The sequence below is a fragment of the Anolis carolinensis genome, unplaced genomic scaffold (genome assembly GCF_035594765.1).
Source record: "Anolis carolinensis isolate JA03-04 unplaced genomic scaffold, rAnoCar3.1.pri scaffold_13, whole genome shotgun sequence".
NCBI lineage: Eukaryota > Metazoa > Chordata > Lepidosauria > Squamata > Dactyloidae > Anolis > Anolis carolinensis.
In genome coordinates, this window is record NW_026943824.1 from 9,279,067 (window position 1) to 9,305,812 (window position 26,746).

Sequence of the window (26,746 nt, forward strand, 5' to 3'; positions counted from 1 at the left end):
TAAACTGCTTCAAGTTCAAAAGACAAAGAGTGAATACTGTAAAAACACAATCCAGAGCAGAAGAGAAAATTGGTGAAAGAAGGTTCTCCATGGACAGTTCCTGGGGAAAATCGAGAGCCAAATAGACAAAGAAAAAACATGGCTGTGGCTCACAAATGGAACTTTGAAAAAGGAGATGGAGGGCCTAATCCTGGCAGCCCAAGAACAAGCCATTAGAACCAATGCCATCAAAGCCAAAATTGAAAAGTCGATGACAGATCCCAAATGTAAACTCTGGAAGGAAGCATGAAACAATAGATCACATCCTCAGCTGCTGCAAGAAAATCTCACAGACAGACTACAAGCAGAGGCATAACACCATTGCTCAGATGATTCATTGGAACTTGTGCCACAAAGACCATCTGCCTGTAACAAAGAACTGGTGGGATCACAAACCGGAAAAAGTTACAGAGAATGAACATGTCAAGCTACTCTGGGACTTCCGAATTCAGACAGACAGGGTTTTGGAGCACAATACTCCTGACATCATGATTGTGTTAAAAGACAAAGTATGGATTGTCGATGTTTCAATCCCAGGTGACAGCAGGATTGAGGAGAAACAACTGGAAAAGCTGACACAATATGAAAATTTAAAGATCAAACTGCAAAGACTCTGGCACAAGCCAGTAAGGGTGGTCCCAGTAGTGATCGGCACCCTGGGTGCAGTGCCTAAAGGCCTTGGCCTGCACTTAAACACAATCGGCGCTGACAAAATCCCCACCTGCCAGCTGCAGAAGGCCACCTTACTGGGATCTGCACGCATTATTCGCCGATACCTCACAGAGTCCTAGGCACTTGGGAAGTGTCCGACGTGTGATCCAATTCAACAGCCAGCAGAGTGTCTGCTGTGGACTTATCTTGTTGTGTTTCAAATAACAATTAATAATAATAATAATAATAATAATAATAATAATAATAATAATAATTGTACAGCTAATAATAATAAACCATATTCTCTCTACAGCTCACAAGTATCAGTGGCAGAGTAATGTAGTTGATCCTGATCAATGATAAGGAACGTCAGATTCTAAAAGCAAAACCAATTATTCAGTTCATTGTGAAAATTTCATGGCATGAGCTGTGGGACAATATGGAGAAGGTTATCTGGACTCTTTGGGACAGAGGCGAAAGTTTCCTGCCAGGCCATGTGCTTCAACGGCTACCGATGGAGTAGCTCTGGCCAGCAGCAGAGGGAGCTAAAGAAATGGAAGTGACAGCGCCAAGCTTTGCAAAGGCACTGAAACACCAGCTAAAAATTTTGTCAAAGAAGACCGAGCCTATTGGAGCCGGGGAGAGAGAGAGGGAGAACCAGGGAGCTCTCCCCTCCAAAAAGGAGGCAGCTTGGCTGGCCCCACAGCCCTAGGTCCAAGTTGGGGGCCCAGGAGCCCATTGCTGGGTAGCCAGGCATGTCTGTGCCTTCCAGCTGCCTGGAGGATGCAGCGAAGCAGAGAGCAGCTCGAGATGGCAAGATGAGGCGAGAAGAAGGGGACGATCCCCAACCCGAGGGGAAGAGACTGAAGCTGGGGAATGAAGGAGGACACAGTGGGAAGGAAGGAGCAGAGGAAGGCGGAGAGGGGGGACCAGAAGGCAAGCAGGAGAGGATCTTTGGCGCCCAGAGAGAAGGGTCTGGGTCCCAGACAGAGGGAGAAGGCCAAACTGTGAGTAAAGATCTTTGCTTGTGTCTGTCCAGAAAGAGTGGGTTTGGGATGTGAATGCATGCATATATATATGTGAAGTTGATTAGTTTTACCCAGTTGGGGCAGGAGGGACCGTGTCCTGCCTTGTGGGCTGTTGCAAGGGGATTATGCCATTCCTTCTTTGCCCAGCACTATTTGTAAGGATTCAAACGATGCCAAGGCAGACTGCCTTGGAGGTGTGTTGTCAAGGACCACTTGCTCCACTGAGATAAGTTTTCTGGGCGCTTCCTTTCCTAGGAAAGAAATCTCCATTGGTCTGAGACGGCCGTTGATGGTTCATCAGCCTAGGCCTTCAGTTTGGAAAAGTAAGAGCATCTTGGTGATAGAGGCAGATGAGTTTTTGTGGCAGGTGGCAACTCCGAAACAGGGACCCTGCAACATTTTCTGTGTGGTTTTCCATAGGAAACGTCCACTGTTATTGGACTATTTTGGGCTTCTTTCTCTGGTTTGGATCATCTGGGCTTCTTGGCATGGTTGGATCATTGTTGTTATTTTAATTATTCATACTATGTGCTTTCACTGGGTGTGGGGATCTAGCTGAAAGGCTGTTTAGAAGGAAGGAAAGGAAAAGGCAGATGGATGGCACTGTGAGCCCTTTCATCTCTGCAAGGAACTTCTGCCTGGCTCTGCCACTTTCTCCACCTGAGAATGGGCAATTTTTTAAAGGAGGGCAAACAAGTTACTTAAGTTTCTGCACTGCCTAAGTTTGGTGTTGTCTCTTTTTGAAATGTGTTATCTCTAACAACACCCTTAAACCCCATTGATGTTTTTTTTTTTAAAAAAAAAATCAAGATCTGCCTTCTCACCCAATAGGGAATCATTGAACGACGGCTGTGTTAGGAGGATTTACTGACAAAACAATTTGAAAGACTGGGAGGGATTGAAAGAGAAGCAAGTTTTGCTTGATTCATCCTGCTGGCAGGTTCTTTCTCTGAATGCCTGGTTGACAACATGCAATTAGTATTTAACATATTGCCATTTGTGTATAGTGACAGCAAATAACAAGCGAGAGGCATCCTTTAATGCTAGTATTGCTTTCTTTTGGGTGCTTTTGTGCACTGTTTGAATGCTTTGGAAAACTCCTGTGCAGGGTAGAAGCTGCACCATGGCATGCAATTGAATAGCTCTTCTTGCTAATGCAGATAATTGCTAATGCAGGATTGTGGTTTGGGAAGTTCTAAAAGCAGACAGAATCTTCCATAATTCTAAAACAGAATATTTGCTTCTGCCATTTCTGCTGTTCCACTTGGAAATGCTAATACATATAGATGTCAGTGAGTGTTGCTTTGGCAAAAATGCACACTTCTCATTCAGTGTGTAGATACATAAATGTGAAGCTTAGAGGACACCCCCGAGAGTGTGCAGAAAACAGGTGCTCATGTTCAAGTGCAAGTGGGTGAAATGTGCATAACTGAGCAAATGTGAAGATGCACACTATAGAGGTGATGAATGGGGACCCCAATTTGCACCCAAGGCCAACAGAATCCCTTCCAAAACTCTAACAATTATGTGAAAATAGTTCAAACTGCAACTAAGTGGCTGAAATATTTGGTAAGAATTGGCTTCCTCTTCAAACAAAACCGAAGACCAGAAGAGATGTCATATCTTTTCTGGTTCACCCATAATGCATGGTGGGATTGAGCCAACACTCTATAAGCCACAGATAACCATCTTTACTTTTGTCTCTGGAGGAAAAAAGACATGTAAATCAAATTACTTGCACAGAGAAATGCAGAGATGAAGAAGAAAGTATTAAAAATATGGGTGACATCCAGGAAAGGAAGAAAGTCCAATATCTCACAACCTGATGCAAATCAGGAATAGGAGGATTTGAAGAAAATCAGCAGAACTGAGATAGAGAGATTTTTACATCCTGAGTTCCATGTTCTCTTACCTTCTCTCAGGTCTGGACATTTCCCAGAAGGGACCATTTTCCTTTTAAAGAGTAGTTGGGATTAATTCTGTGGGTTAGTCCCAACAATTGTGTTGTTGCTATGTGTGACTTCAAATGATTTCTGACCCAAAAGCCTAAGACGAATCTCTTGTGGTGGCTTCTTGGCAAGCTTTGTTCAAAGGGACTTTGCCATTGTCTTCTTTTGAGGCTGAAGGAGTGTGACTTGTTACCTAGTGTGCTTTCCATGGCTGCAGAGGGATTTGAACCCTAGTATCCCAGATTTCTAATGATAAAACTTCTAAGCCACAATGGCAAAAAGCTGTCCCAGAGCTCCTTGAGAAATAATGGAACAGAATCCATTTAATGGGCTGTCCATTCTTGTTATTCTTATTATATGAAAGAAAGAATAATCCTTAAACCATCTTAATGGCCTCAGAAATCCATGCAATCAGTGGTTACACTGCAGAAGGATCTGTTAATAGCCCATAATGATTTCTATTAAAGGATTACATTAAAAAACAGCTTTTATTGGATTGGTTGTAAAAGAAAATGCCATACTGTATGCATGCTTTGGGGAATAGCCACTGACCAGCAGAGTGGTGTGCAGTCACACAGTCCAGATTTCCACTCAGGGGTTCAACAGGTATCCTCTGAGAATATTCTCCCTGCTGCTTATATTCCTACCTACAGTTTCTTATGTTTCTTATGGTGTGTATTCACCTGCTGTTGGGTGTTTTTTTTGACTCACAGCAATCCTAAGAGGAATACATTATGGGGTTTTCTGGGGCTGGGAGTGTGTGACTCAGCCAGGGTGTTTCCATGACTGAATGGGGAATCGAACCCTGGTTTTCAAAGTTCTGGTCCAAACTGCTACGTTATGTTGGGTCTCAGTCTCTGTGCCAGACCATTATGAGGAAGGAGAGGCCTATGTTTTCATCTCCTACCCTCACCTACCCTCACCCATCATTGTTCTCCTACCTATTATAGTTGGGAGCATCACTGTAAGTGGGATAGTGAACCTTCCCTGGATTTTCGCTGTCCAGGCAACATGGGAGGCTTCCTGTGTTGTCCACTCTATGTGGAGAAGCCACAAGCCACATACATGCTCCGCACTTCCTCCCATGTGATCAGCCTCCTGGTGGATGAGGCGAGGCATGGGTCACCAGATTCCCCACGCTCCGTGGCAAAGAGGAGCACTGCCACCGGCCACCCGCTGCAACTATGATGAGGTTGGAAGTCCCCAGCTACCAGGGCCTTTACCCTCTCAAGTCTCAAATGGATGGAAATATAGATGAGGCTATGGAGGATATACCTTATTAGCTGGCACACTGAACACCCCTGGGCACACATTATGCTAATTATTATTAAAACAAGAGATAAAACACTATTAAAAGGCGTACAACAAAATACACAGAGTTAAAATACAAGTTAAAATCCATTGATAAAGTGCAGATTGAAATTCATAAATTAAAATTGACCGGGTAGGTCTGCTGGAAGAGATGAGTCTTCTGTTGTGTCTAAAATTCCAACAGCTGATCTAGCTGGGTCGAACCAGAAGTATGACTGGACCATGGATTAACAAACTTCCCAGCTAATGGTCTTTATCCGTTATTAGTCTACTCCCCACTTGACTCTTCTAAATCCAAGTTCATAAAACATATAATCAAATTATGGGTTGCTCAAAGACAAAGTGATGAGTCACCACTCATGCATGGCCTTAAAAGGCTGCAGGGGCAGAGAATAATATCCAAAGATTGTTGACATATTGTATATGCTTGTGTATAAGTGTAGAAAGTTAAAATATCGACCCTAAAAGCTTGAGTTGATTTGTCAATGGGTCAGTGTAAATACTGAAACTTAACTCTTATCAAAAAAGGAGCCACCCCCTTCTCTGAGTTGAATGGTGAAAGACGAGAGCTTAATCCATCCCTGGAGAACTTAAAAGAAGCACCAACCCATTCTATTCTCTCCACCTTTTAAAATGTCTTTCCAGAGAATTGGATGGTTTCTTTCTGTGTGGTACCATAACTTCTATAAAATAATAATAATAATAATAATAATAATAATAATAATAATAATAATAATAATAATAACAAGAATAATAAGAATAAGAATCTCCTTTTTTATGGAGAATTGTGAAAGGGGATGTCAGCCAGAAGGGGTTGCCCCTCAACGTATCTGTGTTATATCAAAATCAATAATTTTGGCCCCTAGAGTTGCCCTTGACTTAGACATGAGATCATTTTATACATGAGTTTGTGCAGCATATGTTTCTTGAGTGTCACGAAACTCTGGTCTGCAATGACAAGAATTTTAGCAACTCAGACCTTCTTCAATGCAGAATTCACACTTGTGGTTTTTTGTGTGGACAAAATACTTTTCTATACCAGGGATAGCATTGTTTCCACAGATGTGTTATTTCATTCTGTGCAGAGAATGCCATTTTCTTCACTCAAAAGCCATAAGTGAATTCTGCAAAAATAAGCCCTGCACTACAGTTTTCAAAGACATTCTCACTACAAGGAGAAAAAGAAGAAAAATTACTTGTTGCTTCTGTTTTTTTTAAAGTAAGAATTACATCTCTAAAAACCACCTAGGCAGATTTGTGGAGCAGAAAGATATCAGTAGCTTGTAGTTATGAAGCTTATACAATCCAAGCCTTAGGATATCCTGTGTCCCAGAAAATTGGGGACTTTGCTCAAATCATTTCATGTCAGCCATACCTTTAACCGCTTCCCCCCTCCTTTACTCAGCCGGACAGGAGCAGGATCTAAAGTGCCTTTATAAAAAGTCAGTATATATTTTTTCCCATCTGGGTGCAGACATTACATTCTAGGATTGTGATAATGGAGTGGGTAATGCTTATGCACTTTCTGGGCTCTATTTAGTGAAAGTCGAAATAAGAAGGACCCTGCGAGAAGCACTGATTGATTTCCTGCCAATTCAGGCTCATTCGTAGCAAGTACATTTTCTGCTCCTCTCCTGGCCGAGTGTTAAAAATATCAAGAAACGGGGCTTTCTCTTCATCCCTTGGGAAGCTTCTCCACACAACTTCATCATTCTTGCTGTCCTAGTTTACATTTCTTACAGTGACATTTATTGTAAAGGTAAGGGAGAAGACCCTTGCACGGCACCTGAAAGAAATGCTGAAGCCATTTAACTTGTCTTTTAAAAAACACACTCACACATTCACACTCCATCCCAATACTTCATATTCCAGAAAAAGGGATACTTTTTTCATGAGATGGGGTTGAGCTTCTTATTTGGTGTTTGAAGAGCCCTGGGAGATCTTTCAGCACCATGAACAGAGGGCTGATTCATCTCAGCAACTCCTTTAAAAAGCAAAGGGGAAAATATGAGTTTTCTCACTCATGACAACAATGGGAACTACCATCCACCCAAAAAAAGATCAATCATGCCTTTATTAGGCCAATTAAAACAGAACAAAAATGTGTGGCATGTTTGAAGGCATTCTGAAAAGCTTCCATGAACTTTTATGCTCTTTTAGTTGGCCTAATCAGACATTAGACTAATATGGATTGTGGAAAATGCCAATGTGCATTGCTTAAACCAGTGGTTCCCAGTGGTCCTGTGGGACTACCCAGCACCAGCACCAGCCCACCTTGGCTTTTGAATTCACCTATTGGTGGATATCTTTCTTTCTTTTTTTTTACTTCATTAGGTGTAATTTTTGCAAGCTGGAGTCCCAGGGATGAGAAGAAGGAGGAGGGAAGAGGATGAGGAAAAAGGGAAAGAGGAGGAAGTGGAGGGTTTTTTTCCACACCAACAGTCAAAGTTTAAGCCAGTGGTTCCAAACCCTTGGGCCTCCAGGTGTTTGAACTTCAACTCCCAGAAATCCCAGCCAGCTTACCAGCTATTTGGAACTGTGGGAGCTGAAGTCCAAAACACCTGGGAACCATGGGAGACAGAGGCTGTTTTCAGTTCATTATGGCCTCTGTCCTTGGGAGAACTACATCTTTTATTAAGGGGGAGGGGGTCTGTGGACTTCAATAACAGAGTCACTGTACATATGATGTATGAAAAAGTGATTACTCGACTTGGGAAAACTAGGCATGAGTTCAACCATTTGGTTAGTGCAGATCTTTGAAACCTGTAGCTCTCCAAATATAGCTGGACTCAAACACCCATCAGCCAGGTCCATATCAGACACTAGTGACAGATCATGGGAAGAGGAGTTCATTGACATCTGAAGCACCCCGTGTACCTTAGCTTTGGGGCATGGACTGCTTGTCATCATGGACTACATTCTTCTGTATCATTAGCAGTGAAAAATCTGAAAGAGGCTTCCCCTGGGAAGAATTTTTATGGGCAGCTTCCTTTGTATCAGTTTCCAAACTTTTTTAAAAAAACAAACCTGTTGTCTTCGATAACCATTTTCCCCAAGACATACCACTGCGCTAGACAAAAGCTGCAAACATTATGCAGATGGCTGCAAATCGTTTTTCTGCCTCACCACGGCAGACTCGTTCCCTTCACAAATGGACTGGAGGAGACAGAACAAGATTCTTTTGCGAGGCATGAATGTATTCAGAGTCAATTCCGGGGTGTCCTTTTCATGCTGGTGGATGCATAAGAAGCTGGCGTTGAAAGGCAGCAATTACAGCATTGTTCAAAAGTGCTGAGCAAGATGTTAGCTGGTCACTTTGATCGCGTTTTGCCATTTCTCATTATTTTTTTTTAAAAGAATCTTTGTGCAGTTGAAAAGTGAGCAGGGTATTTAAGTCTTTGCTGCACTGTTTCAAGGGGTCTCAGTGAATCCGGCTGATTAAAAGGTTGGTGTAGGATAAGATACAATTTCAAGGCAGCAACCGTGCATGCTTTAGCGTGGTGTAGCAGTTATGCATAAAGAATTAAGCTGTGTTGAATCATTTGCAACCCTTGGGACATATTGTAGACCTGCTCCAATCCCACATTCATGGACATTTGTGCTGCAGAAGTGCCCGGCTATGGTGCTATAGCAAGATGTGAAGTGAAAATCATCCTCAAGGCCTGTTGAGTTCTCCATGACTCAGGCATACACTTTGCATCTGGCTACATAGACATAGCCATATGTTTCCCTGATCATCCCCTCTACACCCTCCAAGCCTAGAATGACTATGAGAGGGGATTATGTGGCCCTATGACAGGTCTGGAGGGATATTTGGGCTTTACAGAGGCAGGATAGTAATACAGAACTCTGGAGCAACTCAAAATAGATGTGGCGCATGCCACTGAATGGATATCAACTGCAATCTACTTATGAATAGATGGATGGATGAGCAAACCATCAAGTCAAATTATATGGGAGTATATAGAGTAACTCACATATTTTGCCAAAAAAGGGAGATACTTTATCCAGAAAGTTGATTTTGTTTATTTATTTATTTATTTGCTACATTTATATGCTGCCCTTCTCACCCCGAAGGGGACTCAGAGCGGCTTACAAATTAAATTTACATACAATATTATATTATTAGCAAAGTACAATACTGGTAATAAATTACTATGTTGTACTGTACAAATATATTGTAATATTATTAGTAATATTACATGTAAAATCTATATATATAAATGAGTAACGGTGTCCTCCCCTCCCACTAAACAACAAAAGTACAAGCCCCAGAACCTAGAAATTTGGCAGCACAATCCACCATCCTTGCCCCTACGTTCCGACAACAAAAAGAAAAGAAAAATAAAGTCCTAATTAGAGGGAGAGGAATAATTGTTTTTATCCAATTGCTGCCAGTTAGAAGGCTAAGCTCCACCCACTTGGTCTCCTAGCAACCCACTCAGCCCAGGGGACAGGCAGAATTAGGCCTCACTTAGGCCTCTTCCACACTGCCTATAAAATACATATTATGTGATTTTAACTGGATTATATGGCAGTGTAGACTCAAGGCCCTTCCACACAGCTATATAACCCATTTAGAATCTTATATTATCTGCTTTGAACTGGATTAACTTGACTCCACACTGCCATATAATCCACTTCAGTGTGCATTTTATACAGCTATGTAGAAGGAGCCTCATATTATCGAGTTCTAAGCAGATAATATAAGATTATAAATATATAGTAGAGTCTCACTTATCCAACATAAACACCCCAGCAGAACATTGGATAACTGAATATGTTGGATAATAAGAAGGGATTAAGGAAAAGCCTATGAAACCTCCCATTCCCTCACAACCCTATCTGCTGCCAAACGGCCATCCATGTCTATGCCAGGCATCCTTGGAGATTATGAGATCTGTTTGAAAACAGACAAGTGGGATGTTTATTTCTATCTCACCAATGATATCCAGGATGGGACAACTCTTTTCTGTCTCAGGCGACTGTGAATGTTCCACTTGCCCACCTTGATTACTATTGAATGCCCTTGCACCTTCAAGGCCTGCCTACTTCCTGCTTCGGAGAGGAATCATTTGTTGGCAGATGTTAGCTGGCCCTCAGTACATTATGTCTGGAATTCCCTGATTGCTCAGTGCTGTTCTTTAGTTAGCTGTCCTGATTTCACAGATTTTTTTAATACTGGGAGCCACATTTTGTTCATTCCAGGCAGGCAGGAACCATCCATGCTTTGAAGCTACAAGGCTATTCAGTGCCAATTCCAACATTCACACATGCCTAAAGCAGACAACAGTTCTTTCTTCCACCCTGGTCATTTCACAGATAAATAAACCCCACTTCCTTTCGTTACAACACATTTCACAACCTCTGAGGATGCCTGCCATACATGCAGGCGAAACATCAGGAGAGAATACATTTGGAAAATGACCAGGCAGACCGCAGAACTCAGAGCAACCCAATACAAAGAGAAACAAAAATAATAAAATAAATACAAAAATCAAATAAAAAACAAAACAAAACAATACAATTAAAAAAACATAAATAAAAATAATATAAATAATAAAATATTATACATACAAATAATAAAAACACAAATAATAAAAGAATAAAAAATAAAATAAATACAAATAATACAATAAAAATAATAAAACACTAAAAATAATGTAAAACACTAAAAACTTAATACAATAAAATACTATAATAACAGAAAATAACTAAAAATAATACAAGAAAATAATAAAATATAATAAATAAAAAAGATAAGTTACAATAAAATTAATTTAAAAAATACAAATAACGTCAAATAAAAATTCCACAACAATTTTTAACCAATACCACCACTACTTTGCCACAGCAACGCGTGGCCGGGCACAGCTATTATAATATATAATTAATATTATTATATTGTATTATTAGTATTATATTGTTTTACAATATAATATTATGAATATTATATGTATATACAATATGTTATAATTATTATATATTATTGTAAATTATATTGTATGTATGTATGTGTATATATATATATATATATATATATATATATATATATTCTTATTCCATCCAACAGTTGAGCTGATTTTGTTTGATAGGTAGTATCAAGTTTTTTCTGACTAATAGCAACCCTAAAGCGAACGTATCACAGATTTCTTTGTGAGATTTGTCCAGAGGAGGTTTGCCCATGCCTGCTCTAAGGCCAAGTGAGTATGACTTGCCCAAACAGGGATTCGAACCCTTGTCTCTAGTCCAACACTTAAAACACTATCCCATTAGGCAGAATTGAGAGGGATCAGACAGGGAAACACTGCTTAACTGTATAGCCAAGATGGTTACATAGCTAAGGGGGGAGATACAGAATTGGAATTGACATTTATTAGTTTGCAATGTAACATCTTCACCATATCACATAAATACCTGAATGTGGAGTTAGATGATGTGAGTGCTACACCATTATACAACACAAATGTCAGTGAGAAATGTTCAGTACATGCAAAGTATAGAATTCACAGCTCCAATGCAACCACAACGTGCAATGCACAACTTGCAAAGACAAGCGGTAGTTGAATATGCTGTCAGCAGAACTCTGCTTTTGCTGCAGTTGTGACATAGCATGATTTACAGATGCGCATGCCCATAACAAAATTCTGCTAGATAAAGTTGGGAAGGTTCTCAAAACCACTTACTCTTTTTTGAGAAAATAATATAGTCTCTGCCGTAAGTTTTAAAGGAACCTGGCAGGAGAATAAGGTGGGAAGGAGAAAGGCAAAAAATGGGCACCTTAGAAGGTGACATTTGAAAAGGTCACGAGGTGAATTTAAATAAGATTAATCATTTTTTTCTCCCTCAGCCAAATAAATTTCTGACTGTAGAAGTCTTTCTGTATCTACAAAGAAACTGGTATATAAAACCCAAAGGATATTAGGGTCTCGGGAGCATATTGCTTCTTTTCTTCAATATTAATTCAGGATGCATCTGTGCTGTAGAATGAATGTCATTTGATAGTACTTTAACTGCCATGGCTCAATTTGATGGAATTATGGGAGTTGTAGTTTAACAAGCTCTTACAGGGAGTGCTGGATTTAGGACAAATGAGGCCCTGTTCTAGTGAAGGTATGAGGTCCCTTTATTTGGGCCCTAAAGGAGGTACACAGCCTGCTTTATGGTAGACTCCCATAGACTATCACCTCTATCAGTTAAAATCCATCAAACATGCATTCTCAAGTTAGATTTTGAAAAATACTTTTCTCAAGTGTGTTTAGACTACATGAGAGGGTTAGGTCTGCATTCAGCAAAAGGGTTAACTTTACACCATTGTCTGGAATCCTCTTGTGGTTTATCAGAGCACTGGTCACTGGGAATATATAAAGTGTTTTGTCTGATTTTCAATTGGCCAATTTTCAGTTGGGAGAATTTGATCTACTGTCATTCAGCCCCACAGCCTTAATCTTATGGTATACTATACATACAAGGAAATAAGCAAATTATGTTCAATCGTGGTTGTGATTGCTGATTGTTTTAATTTGCCACGAATTAGGAATAAGCTGCTGAATGTTTGCAAATGAATTGCTCCTTTTGGAATACCGCATCGCCAAACACAAGTGCTTTTGTTATTACATTTGCCGGATAGTTGGAGGGAAGAGAACAAGGATTGCTGAGTGCTCTCTGCCTGCAGATGAAGACCTAATGCTGTTATCCCTGAGCACAAATCTTGTCTTATGTTGTCAAGTACCAGATTCCAGCCCATCGCTCACTAACACTCTTGATGGGAGATCTCTGTTCGATGAGATAAGAGGATTTGAGTTCTCCATTCCTAGGACAATTTTTATCTCAGTTATTTTTTTAAAGGCGGCAAATGCCCCTTTCCTCACTTCTAAGTTGTAGTTGCTTGCCACTCAGGCTGGCTGTTGATGTTTTTGTTGTTGCTGTTGCTGGTATGTGTTGACAAGTGAGAACTGGTTTATGGTGACCATATCCCGTGCTCCAACCAAGAGCAATGAGCTGTAGCTCTATGTATCTTGTCCCAGTGGCTGGTAAGAGACTCTCCTTCCACGTTCCAACTACCACTGCTTTTGACGGAGAGAAGATCAGTCAGGCTCAGCTCCATCATGCTTTGGATCAATGGCTGGTTCATGTTTCAAGTGCCACAGCTTTGGCCTCTGAGGGAGAGAAGAGAAGCCAATGACTGCTAAGAATCATAGAATCATAGAATCATAGAATAGTAGAGTTGGAAGAGACCTCATGGGCCATCTAGTCCAACCCCCCGCTAAGAAGCAGGAAATCGCATTCAAAGCACCCCCGACAGATGGCCATCCAGCCTCTGCTTAAAAGCCTCCAAAGAAGGAGCCTCCACCACAGTCTGGGGCAGAGAGTTCCACTGCCGAACAGCCATCACAGTGAGGAAGTTCTTCCTGAGGTTCAGGTGGAATCTCCTTTCCTGTAGTTTGAAGCCATTGTTCCGTGCCCTAGTCTGCAGGGCAGCAGAAAACAAGCTTTCTCCCTCCTCCCTATGACTTCCCCTCACATATTTGTACATGGCTATCATGTCTCCTCCCAGCCTTCTCTTCTGCAGGCTAAACATGCCCAGCTCTTTAAGCCTCTCCTCATAGGGCTTGTTCTCCAGACCCTTAATCATTTTAGTTGCCCTCCTCTGGACGCTTTCCAGCTTGTCAACATCTCCCTTCATCTGCGGTGCCCAAAATTGGACACAGTGTGATTCCAGGTGTGGTCTGACCAAGGCAGAATAGAGGGGGAGCATGACTTCCCTGGATCTAGACGCTATTCCCCTATTGATGCAGGCCAAAATCCCATTGGCTTTTTTAGTTGCCGCATCACATTGTAGGCTCATGTTTAACTTGTTGTCCACGAGGACTCCAAGGTCTTTTTCGCACACACTGCTGTCAAGCCAGGCGTCCCCCATTCTGTATCTTTGATTTCCATTTTTTCTGCCGAAGTATCTTGCATTTGTCCCTGTTGAACTTCATTTTGTTAGTTTCGGCCCATCTCTCTAGTCTGTCAAGATCGTTTTGAATTCTGCTCCTGTCTTCTGGAGTGTTAACTATCCCTCCCAGTTTTGTGTCGTCTGCAAACTTGATGATCGTGCCTTCTAACCCTTCGTCCAAGTCGTTAATAAAGATGTTGAACAGAACCGGGCCCAGGACGGAACCCTGCGGCACTCCACTCGTGACTTCTTTCCATGTTGAAGACGACGCATTGGTGAGCACCCTTTGGGTTCGTTCGCTTAGCCAATTACAGATCCACCTAACCGTAGTTTTGTCTAGCCCACATTTAACTAGTTTGTTTGCCAGAAGGTCGTGGGGGACTTTGTCGAAGGCCTTACTGAAATCCATGTACGCTACATCCACAGCATTCCCTGTATCGACCCAACTCGTAACTCTATCGAAAAAAGAGATCAGATTAGTCTGGCATGACTTTCTTCATGTTCAAGTGGCCATTGTTTTGGCTCTGAGGAGATAAGAGCAACCAGCATTTGCTTGACATAATTCCTTGCCCCTTTACCATTCCCTTTTCCATGCATCATGTCTTTGCTAGATTGTAAACATGAGGGCAGGGAACTGCAGCGTTGCTTCCTGTTCCAGTTCAAAGATACTCTAGTATAGAGGATAATAGGGATATTTGGGCTTGGTCAGGGATGGTGGTGGTGACCCATAAAGGAAGAGTCCGGGGAAAAAGTGGCACCTGATATCCATGCAGTTGCCCACTCCTGCATTAAAGCAATGGTGAAAATCATCCAATCCACTAAATGTTGGATTGCAATTTCCAGCAATACTGAAGGTAAGAAATGCTGGGAACGGCCATCCAACATCATCTGAAAGGCTACATCATTCTCATCCCTGAATTAAATTTTGGCAGTTCTAACTAGAGGAGACCCATTGGATCAATGGTATTTCCATATGTTTTGATACAGCAGTCAACAGCCCATCAAACAGTTTGATGCTTGTTGAGACTACACCTATGTGATGTGCCGCAATGCGGATTATTTGACTCTCTAGATGTTCTTGAATTGAATAAATGCAATGGACTATGCTGGTTAAGGGCTGTTGGGATTCGTAACCTAACAACATGTGGAGGGACACATGATTCACATCCTAGTGTAATGAGCAGATTGGCGTTTGAGCAACTTTATGTTTAATGCCATGATTGGCAATCTCTCCTATGGTCCTGTCCCAGTTGGCTCCCATACCCAGTTGCTCACTTTTGGCTTCGTAGTTGCCATTGGATGGCCGTTCAGTGTAGCACATGGGAGCCCTTGAGTGATTTCACAGAAGGTCATTGATTATTGATTGAAACCTGGTGCTCGGCTGTATAATTTTCAGTCAGTTGTCATGGGAGTTAATTAATAAAGGTCACTTAAAGCTTCGTGTGTCAATGGGAAGTGGCAAGAGAGAGTGAAAGCCCTCACTCAGGTGGTGAATGGCAGGGAGGTGAAATTCATATGATGAACTTCCCAAAGTTGGAAAAGTACTGGCAGTAATGGGCAAGAATACTTGGTGGTTTGTATGCTAACTCAATGCAGAGAACTAGTGTTATGATTATTATGGGACAGAGGGGAAAATGTAGACTGATGGGTCTAAATACAAATAGTAATCTGTGTCCATCTAAACCCATTGAGATTTATGTATGTCTTGACCAAGATGATTTCCCCCCACAATTTGTTTTCCAATTTGTGCAAAATATTGTTGTTTTCTTACATGCCTTCATGTTAACTTTGATTTATGGTGACCCTGTCCTAGCTGTTACTTGGCCAGGTTTATTCAGGGGATTTTTCCATTTGATGCAGGCTACAGCACTTTGTATAACCTGGAGATTTCCCCTCCAAGTACTAATCATGTTTGATCCCTCTTAGCTTTGGAGATTAGACAGGATTGGGTGCCTGTCAGGTATTTAGGCAACATTATGCTTAATATATGTTATCCAAAAATTTGGTGTCTATGAAAAAGGGACATCTTTATTCTATGCAAAGGTAAGCACTGATACACACTAGGATTGTGCATTTGTGGTAAACTCCAACCCGTTTCATGTCCTGGCCTTTCGTAGGGGCCCCAATCCATTTTTGGGAGCCTCCTGAAATTGGGAGGGCAGATATCTGTTTTCGCTTTCTGGTGCTGAAAGATCCGTTTTCTATTGGCCCATTATGGGGGGGGGGGGCTTCCCACCTAGGCTCCCCTTCCCAGCATGCACTTTAAGGAGATTTCTTCTTACCTGCTGTTTCTACTCTAGAGTGAGAGGTGCTTGACTGCAGGCCCTGGCAGGCATGGGTGCTCTGGGCCTGCCTGCCTGCTTGCTTTACAGGGCCTGCAGCCAAGCACCTCTTACTTTGTGATGTTGAAAAGCAGGCTAAGAGCTGGGACCCACTCCTGCTTGCTTTCGTGTTGAGCTGATTTCTGTAGTGGGAGGGGCTTTCCTGCTTTGTGTTCCCAAAGAAATGAAATACACGAAAGAAACAAATGAAACGGGAGAAATTAATTCCGTGCACAACGCCAATACACACACAAAAAGCACAAGAAGGTGGGTGAATTGATGGCAAAGGCTGTACCTACATTGTAGAATTGATGCAGTTTGGTACCACTTTAGTTGCCATGGCTCTATGTTATGGAATCCTGGGAGTTGTAGTTTTACAAGGCATTTTGCCTTCTCTGCAAAGAATGATGCCTCACTAAACTTAATTGCATTGAGCTATGAAAGTAAAGTCGTGTCAAATTGCATTTAAGTCTACCATATAGATGCACCCAAAGACACAACCAACTAAGCAGACTTCTCTTGCTTCCTTGCATCAAGAAGAGTGGGTGTATTGTTCAAAACTACACATTTTATGCAGATGTAAAAATTTTAAAACCCGATCTAAAAAAATACTTTGGCTTTTCAAGAGAACAGACTTTAAAGAGTCAGGGACACAAAAGCTGGGGAAAATCTATCAGTTTTGCTCCCGCACATTTAATTTCAAATCTCACCCTGTTGATAAAGACATTTATGAATTCTCGTCAATATTATTTTAAAAAATTGAACCAAACCAAGTTGGCCTTCATTCTTCCTCTGTGGGTTAGCATTGTTTGCAGGCCTGTGTTTAAAATGATGGTGGCAGTCTACGTTTTATTTGGACGGATTGATTTAGCCTTTGCATTCCAGAGCCGTTCTCTGACTTTGCTTGAGATGAACAATTTGAGCATATTTTTTTTACTTGCCTCAAAGCGCTATAATAGATATAAACTGCTGTGTCCCAGCCTTGCAAAGATTTTGATTATCTTGTTTTACTAGTTGGGATGTACTGTATATTCAATGTTAATCAGCTTACCTTATTTCCAGCTAATATCGTTCTGGTCTTTTTTCAAAATTAAATGCTTTAATCACTATAAATGCAATTTAATTTTGATATGTGTGGTTCATAACGGTTGCTGCATTGCAATTAGATTACTGGTTGGTGAGTTGGACAGTAATGAAATTGACCATATGTGCGTTCATCGATTGGAGTCCTACCAATGAGGTTGTGTCTACTTTGAAATACAGAAAGGTATTTTTCTCCCACTCTGGACATTATTCCACAGATATATACCTCAACTGCCTAGTTTCCACCAGATCTCACAACCTCTGAGGATGCCTGCCATAAATGTGGGTGAAACATCAGGAGAGAATGCTTCTGGAACATGACCATACAGCCGGGTAAACTCTCAGCAACCCAGAAACACCTTGAAGTTTTGTTTACTTGTGCAGACACAGTTTAGTGAAGTGCAAACGGATTGTGAGCACAGACTGAAGGACACATTAAAATGTATTACATATTGACACCAGCATATCCATTACATTAACCCAACTAATTAAAAGGTGATATCATGAACCCGTGAAATAGCCTTCTAGTCCTGTATCATGCAACCCTGATGTCCACTTTCCCCAGAACATGGCTCAGAAGGGGCCCATTGGACGTCACAGTCAAAGAGCTCTCCTACAAAGTGGGGACAAATCCTATAAGCTTGAAGGTTCTCCGTTTCAATCAGGCAACAATCTGCTTAACTTTGTGTCGGGCGATTAGGCTTCGCGGTGCTTAATTAAGGTCTGAGAATGGGCATCGTGTTTCTCCGCAGAAGGGCGTTGGTGCCGGCGGAGAGGATGGTTGCTGGCTATAGCAAGGTGAACCCTTCCCACATCTTTCCATCCAATCTGGAGCCTGGCTTGAGGGTCATGTTAAATATAACTCGCCCTGATAGGAATTGTCAATAAACCTTCAAAAGAATGAGGGGAAATGCCTTGCATTGCATTCCTTTAGCAATCGGTCTCACCTTGCAGTGTGATCATTTCCCTTGGAGTGAAATTGATGGATATCCCAGGAGTGAAGCTCAGAAAAACACTCATCTAGGCACAGCATTTCCAACCAAGATTCAGTGTGCATAGTTGTTGAGTGGTGGACTACAACTCTGGAGACCAGGGTTCATTTACCTACTCTGACTCGGAGCAATGGGTTCAAATTACATGAAAGGGGATTCCATCTGAATGTTAGGAAGAACCTGACGATAAGAAGAGCTGTTCAAAAGTGGAACTCTCTGTCTTGGAGTCTGTTGGAAGCTTAATGGCCATCTGTGGAGGGGGCTTTATGTTTTTCTTGCAGGACAGAAGAGGGTTGGACTGAATGGTCCATGTGGCCTCTTCTAGCTCTATAATTCTATAATTGTATGACTCTATGACTATGATTCTGATCCATAAAAACCCAGTAGATGACCCAGAAGACTGCCATGAGCTGGAAGCCAGATAACAACATGAAGTTCTACCTTGTCTGCCTCAACAGACTTTTGTAGCTAAGTTTTCTAGTAGAAAATGAAAGGTGAAGATTCTTCAGCAGTTCCTTTGGCTGATGGATAGGGTCCACAGGCCTCCAATATATTGCGTCGGTTTCAGTGTTTGGCTCCACAAATGGATAAAGTTGGATCTTTTTGGACTCCACCTCCCAATATCCCTGATCCAGCATGGCCTTGTTGATGATATATCAGGGTACATAACATTTGTCCCAGAAGTTGCATGCAACATCTGTTTTTTGGCAGCCACCAAGCCCTCTATTATTGTTGCATCACTGATTGAAAAAACTATGTGCAATGAGGAGGAAGCACCTTGCTTGAAAGTGGAAGCATGCTTCCTCACGTCTTCCAGCTTGAAAATAAGATGCATGTTCCTTGGGCATCTTGTTTCCAAAACACACTGGGGAAGGGATTGCTGACTATACATCATGTTCAGAGCCGGCCCTAGGTATTTTTCAAGTGTAGGCGAACAGAATTTTGGCGCCCCCCCCCCCCCAAACCAATCACTGAAAAATAAAAGCGTTGGATAAGCGAAAATGTTTGATAATAAGGAAGGATTAAGGAAAAGCCTATTAAACATCAAATTACATTAAGATTTTACAAATTAGGCACTAAAACATCATGTTTTACAACAAATCAATAGAAAAAGCAGTTCGATACATGGTAATGTTATGTAGGAATTACTATATTTGCAAATTTAGCACTAAATATTGAACAGGGATATAGGGCAGTGTGGACTTAGATAACCCAGATAGCCCTCAGTATTAAAAAAACCCCTCTAAAATCAGGACAATAAATAAAGAACAACACTCTGAAAACAGAAGAAATCCAGACAGTAAACACTCAGGGACAGCTAACACCTCCTAAAAAAAGATTCTCCCAGGCAAGAAGAAGCCAGGCCTTGAAGCCACAGGGCCATTAAATGCTAATCAAGGTGATTAATTACAACATTCACACCTGCTTCAAAGAAGAGTTCTTTCTCCCACCCTGGACCTTTTACAGATATATAAACCCCACATACCTAGCTTCCAAGTTCCCACAAACCTCACAATCTCTGAAGTTCCCAAAGGTGGGCTCACGTGGTGCGAAGGAGGTCCGAAGGAGAAGGAGGCAGAGAGTGGCGCCCTCCTCCCAGGATGATGGTGCCCCCGGGGCGATGGCGCCACAGGCGAGTGCCTAGTTCGCCTTATGGTTGGACCGCCTCTGATCATGTTTTAAAAAGACCTATGCATACCTAAAATAATGAAGCAGAAACAAATTCTCATTTTGTAACGAGGGAGTGGTTGTGACAACTTGATGTGATAGTGTTCCCATGGTTGGGGGCAATGAGTACGTATGTGTAAAGCATAGCTTGGCAAAGTTTCTTGTTTGGTGTACACCTCCCAGGATCTCCAGCCAGCATTGCAGGAAGTGTGGTGCTCCCTTCCCCCAAAGGAGAAGAGCATTTCCAACTCCCAGAGAAGAGGAAGAAGTACAGTTGGGCTCCCCACATTTGTGTTTTGACTCTTTCAAATTTAATTATTCATGATGTTAGTTTAAAAGAATCCTCTAGGATCCTCTCATTCCTTCTGTGTCAACTGAAGGAGAGGCTGGATGGCCATCTGTTGGGGGTGCTTTGAATGGTGTTTTCCTGCACGGAAAGGAGTCAGACTAAATGGCCTTTGGTGTTCTCTTCCAACTCTATGATTCTATGGACTTACTCCTTCAATGGAATTCTATGGTAATTTTCCAGCAGAAGAGGATCACAGAATAGTGCTGGAAGAGCTAGACATTTCAAGAGAGAAGTGTCCTCTCATGTAAAAAAACAACAATTTCTTTATTAATGGTTTTTCACTTTCATGGAGGGTCGTGTGCCCCTCGCCCCAGTCAATATGAAGGACTGTCTGCAATATTTCAAGTTTCCTTCCCAATTTCTAGATTCTGCATTTTGTGACATTTCCGCCTTGTGCAGAGGGAGGAGATGGGCATTCGCGTGCGGACGTTCTTAGCTGGCACAGTGCGGCCTCTCTCTGGCGTCAACCAGCCATCAGCCCATGACATGACAATGAAAATTAGACTGAGAGTAATAAGAGAGTTCTTGCTATGCATTTATTACAGGTCAAATACACAATCAAGTTTGCTTTTTTCTACCACAGGGCAGTCTAAATGAGTGATAATTACATTTGGATTGCTTAAGTGGGTTTAAAGTGCCATGGCAGAACATCAAATGGCGATGTAGTTACATACCAATAAAGATTTATTGTCATTAAAGCATGGCCCTTGCAAACCATCTGCTAATGCTCAGCCTCCAAATATAGACTGATTTCCTTTTTCCTTTTTTGCTTATGTAGGCACTTGGCACATTTACTAGCATCAGACTTCCGTACCCCTGGATCAGCCTTATAGGGTTTCTGGCTTGGATGCGAATACAATATTGTTCACCAATATTGTTAGGGACAAAGAAGGAATTTGCATTAACAGAATGGTTTAAAAATACTTTATCCAGTTTATGCTCTGTAAAGTTATTAATGGAACTAGGTGCAAAGTCTTCAATTTCTGATGAGGATCAAATAGAATGCGTTTCTCCCATCGATTATATATAAATAAATAATATGCATGAATGTAGCTGTTTCAAAAATACACTCAAACCCATTATAGCCAATAGAGAACTGTGAAAAAAATGGGAAAAGGTGTATCCTGTTGCCCAGCTACACTACCATTATAATGCAGGTTGCACTGCATTATATGGTCAGTGTAGACTCATATAATTCAGTTCAATGCAGTCAAAATGCATTATATGAATCTCTACACTGATCATATAAGGTAGTTCAATCTGTATTATGACAGTGTCGATGGGCCCTAAGAGAGTATGACTTGCCCATGATTGTCCAGTGGCTTTGCCTGGCTGAGGGGCAACTTGAAGCCTCTCAAAATTCTTGTCCAGAACTCAAGGCGCAGCACCACACTTGCTCTCTCTCTATTCACTCTTCTCTCATCAAATGTTTTGGTGCATTAAACTAGTAAGTAGGAGATATATAGCCAAGAGCTCCAAGTTCCATTCCTTGGGCTTCAGCTTCTGCCCCTTGAACCATCCCCTTCAACTTATCAAAACTGATATCTGAACTCACAAATCTAAACATCTAGGAGTCAATGAAATCTGAAGGTCCGATTTTGACCTCCTTGGTTCCAGAATCTAGACATTGTAAGTTTACCCTGAATAGGGTGTTTGGTGGATCACCTTTCCATGTTCACTATAGTACTTCTTGATCTCCTTGGGCAAAAATTATTACTATCTCATCAGGGTTGATAGCTACAGGTGGAACCAACCTAAAGACCTCCAGACAGTCAAACTGGTTGCCTGAATCGTCTATCTGAGATTCCGCGTGGGTTCTCTTCTTTATGTTATTTATTTATTTACTACATTTATATGCCGCCCTTCTCACCCCAAAGGGGACTCAGAGCGGCTTACAAATTACATTCACATACAATACATTATATTATTAGCATAGTACAATACTAGCATTAAATTACTATATTGTACTATATCATTACATTATAATATTATTAGTAATATTACATTTAATATATAATATATAATATAATTAAATTGTATTATTATCAGTATTATATTGTAATACATTATAATATTATCAATATTATATGTATATACAATATATTATATTATTATATATTATTATAAATTCAGTTGTATATTATATACTATATACGTGTATATATATATCTATATATATAAAAGGGTAATGAAATTTTGGCCTAGGACAAAACAACAAAACTACACATCCCAGAAACACTAAACTTGGCAGCACAACCCCTCATCCATGCCTCTGAGTTCATACAACAAAAAGCTCCAGCTACTCCAGAAAACGGCCAGGCTTTGAGACTGCAAGGCTATTCACTGCTATTCCACCTGGCCAACAAAGGATTCCCATAAGCCACAGCAACGTGTGGCCGGGCAAAGCTAGTATATATATATACCCTGTTTCCCCGAAAATAAGACAGTGTCTTATATTAATTTTTGCTCGCAAAGATGCACTAGGTCTTATTTTCAGGGGATGTCTTATTTTTCCATGAAGAAGAGCTCACATTTATTGTTGAACAACAAAATGAACATTTATTATATACTGTAAAGTAGTTGTCATCACAAACCAGCATAACCAGACAAACTGTGAATCCTATCAAGAATTTCTTGTTACTACAATTATTTCCTTGTACAACAATCTATGGTACCTCTTGCAATTTAGGTTTCACAAGGTTTCCACGCTGATTTCTCTCTATTCTAGTTTCAATGTAGTCATGAATGATGAATAATATAATATACTATAATAATAATATGATAATATAATAATAATATAATGATATACAATATATTAATTAGATAATATAATAATAGGATATAATAATAATAGAATATGATAATAATATGGTATTAATAGGATAATATAATAATGGGATATAATAACAGAATAGCATAATAATATAATAATAATAGGATAATATAATAGAATAATAGAATGGAATAGAATGATATAAAATATATTAATAGGATAATATAAAATGGAATATAATAATAATAAAAGAATATGCTAATAATGATAAAATAATAATATGATAATATAATTGAATAATAGTATAGAATATAATGATATAAAATATATTAATAGGCTAATGTAAAATGGAATATAATAATAACAGAATAATAATATAATAATATGAAAATATAATAGAATAATAATATAATAATAATATAATGATATAATAATAATAATAATAGAAAAATATAATATAATGATATAAAATATATTAATAGGATAATATAATAATGGGATATAATAATAGTAACAGAATATGATGATAATAATATGGCAATAGAATAATAGTATAAAATAATGTTTCAGGGCATAGGATAGGAATAAGGATGAGAGGAGAATCCCAATGCGTCCTGTACCTTTAAGAAACTGAAAGAGCAGGACGAGTGGAAAGCCCTCTTCCTTCCCTCCCTCCTTCCCTTGCCCTGGCTCCAGGAGCCAATCAGAAGCCTTGGGGGCAAAGCGAGCATGGCCAGGAAGCATGGCCTTGTCTCCGGAGGAAGAAACGGAAGAAACGGCAGCGCAGCAGCAGCCACGGAGGCTGGGGGACAGGCAAGGCAAGGCCAGCAAGCACTTTCTCTCCCTCCCTCCCTCCCTCCGGTGTGTATGAGGAGTGCTGCTTTAGTCCTGCAGCCATGCTTCCCAATGGAACTCTGCTGCAGCCTTAGTTGCTAGGTCTTACTTTCAGGGGAGGCCTTATATTTGGCAATCCCCCCAAACCCCTGCTAGGTCTTATTCTTTGGGGAGGTCTTATTTTCGGGGAAACACGGTATGTATATGCATAGTAACATGCTATGCCAATTATACACACACACACATATATGTATATATATACACATATATAACTAGCATAGTATGTTACTGGAGGGAGAGGCCTCCAGCTGATGCTGAAGGAGACAAGATGGAACAGTCTTCCCAGCTCCCTCTGCTCTGGCCCCAGAGCATCAGTTGGCGATGGGAGAGGGGCCTCCAACTGATGCCAAAGGAGACAAGATGGAACTTAGACTCTTCCTTACAGTTACTGAGCTTCCATTATTTGTTCCTTGTCTCTCCCCCCACCCTCCCATATGAGTTCAGAAATAATAGAATTACTTTTTCTCACCATGGGTAGTCAAACTATGCAAATGGTTACTGGTGACTCCCAAAGATGAGCACAATTCCAGCCATTCAAGTTGATGGCCATCCTTTGGATTAGCCAATTGCTCTTTCTTGGTACCCTCCAAGTCCTAGTTCTCCTATTCTTTCCCTCCCACTCCTTCCTCTTCCACTTTGTCCTTCTTATCCTATTTCTCCCTACTCTTCTCTTTCTTTGCCTCCTTCTTATTGACATTTCATCTTCCTTCTTCTCTGACATATCATCATCTTCTTTCCCTCCCCCTTTTGGTCTCCTCCTTATTCCCCATCTCTTTCTCCCTTTTTTCCATCATCATCATCATCATCATCATCATCATCATCATCATGTAGACCTAGCCACCACCAGCATCTGATGAGAAATGATATGTATTTTTGTCCACCACACGGAAAAGGTGATGCAGCCAATGCCATTAGATTTTCATTTCTAACTGAAGCTCTTCAAATCCAGAAAGTCTCTCCGGAATTGATTGTTGCACAGCAAAGCAAACAAGGCATCTGCCACATAATAAAAGGAAAGGTTTGGCTCCGTGTTCCTTAATTACTTTGAGAGGCGAGAGAGTGTGTGCTTTGCAGGTAAGGCAGCCCTGAGGGCAGGAAAGGCAAACCTGTCTCCTCTTCTCTTGCTTCCTCTTTGCAGAAATGCCTTCCAATTCTTGGAAGAGAAAGGTTGAGGTGGAAATCAAAACCTTTGGGAACCAAGTTGGCTACATAATGTTAACTTCTCCCTTTGCAGAAACAGAGGACACAAAAACATCCTGGGAGAAATATATAAACATATTTTAATCACTTGAATCACCTCCACTTTGAAGTTCAGATCTTACAATATGAAAACTGCAGTGATCTCTTTTTCCTAGGATAAATTTAAGGGATGTGTGTGTGTGTGTGTATATGTGTGTGTGTGTGTGTATGTGTGTGTGTGTGTGTGTGTGTGTGTGTGTGTATATATATATATATATATATATATATATATATATAAAACAGTGATCGCATCAGGGCAGCGGACAAAACAACAAAACTACAGGCCCCCCAACCTCAAAATTTGACAATACAACCCATCATCCACGGCTCTAGGTTGATACAACAAAAAGAAAAGAAAAATAAAGTCCTAATTAGAGGGAGAGGAATAATTGTTTTTATCCAATTGCTGCCAGTTACAAGGCTATGTTCTGCCCACTTGGTCTCCTAGCAACCTACTCAGCCCAGGGGACAGGCACAAGAGTTTGGAGAGACCCCTAAGGGCCATCCAGCCCAGCCCTTTCTACTATGCAGCAGGACACAATCCAAGCATTCACAACACATGGACAACATATAAATACTATACAATACTACACAGGGACATAGACCCCCCTCTACCCTCACTACTTTCACAGTACACAAACACCCAAATGCATACTAAACATAAAGACAACCATACAACAGACATTCAATACCACCACTACCTCAACCATTTCTCACCAACACCACCAGACAACGCCAAAGCAACGCGTGGCCGGGCACAGCTAATATATGTATATGTGTGTGTGTGTGTGTGTGTGTGTGTAGACAGCCAACTTAGTTTCAGTCTTGGATTAGGATTCTGGGAGAGTGGGGTTTAAATCCTTACTGCATTATATCGCAATGTGGATCCAGACTTAGACAACCATACACTTAATATTCTGTTGTACATTGGCTAGTTTGTACAAGTGTATGACACTAGCGGCATTTTAGCTAATTCTGTTCAGATACAAGACTGATATCTGCCTTTAAACTTTAAGAAATCCCTAAGTTTCCAGAGTGACAATAGCAATAATAGAAAGAGGATAAAGATTCCAAAGTGGACATGGCAATAAATAATGTGCATGTGCTTGTTCATGAAATAACAAGTGAAAAAAGAAATTAAAATAGTGGAATAGTATAATGTACTGTGAAAACAAGAAATAAAATAAATACAGTGGCTCTAGATCCATAGATTCAACCATTTGTAGATCAAAACTAATAATAATAATAATAATAATTCAAATATTATGTTCTGCAGTGAACTTCCTGATTAGAATAGAAGCAACTTCTTGAGGTAAGAATGGTTTGACAATTATACTAAAATCCCAGAGTGATAATGGGAATGTCTTTCTCTGGACATTTTCAAAAAGAGGCTGGATACCTCTAGCTGGAGATCTTGTCATGGAGCAGGGGGTTGGACTAGATGGCCTTTGGGGACTCTGTGATTCTATGAATCTATTATGTGCTCTGAGATAAACTGAATTCTCCCC

At 40.7% G+C, this 26,746-nt stretch overlaps 1 protein-coding gene across 1 annotated transcript in view; it reads left to right on the forward strand.

Annotated features, from left to right (window-relative positions):
- Nucleotides 1-1,230: 1,230 nt before the first annotated feature.
- The window catches only part of LOC103280470 (uncharacterized), a 127,643-nt gene continuing 102,127 nt past the window's right edge, over nt 1,231-26,746 (forward strand). Inside the window, exon 1 of the mRNA XM_062964645.1 lies at nt 1,231-1,697. Coding sequence (XP_062820715.1) covers nt 1,446-1,697 — 252 coding nt within the window. The 5' untranslated portion in view covers nt 1,231-1,445. The remainder of the gene's footprint in view (nt 1,698-26,746) is intronic.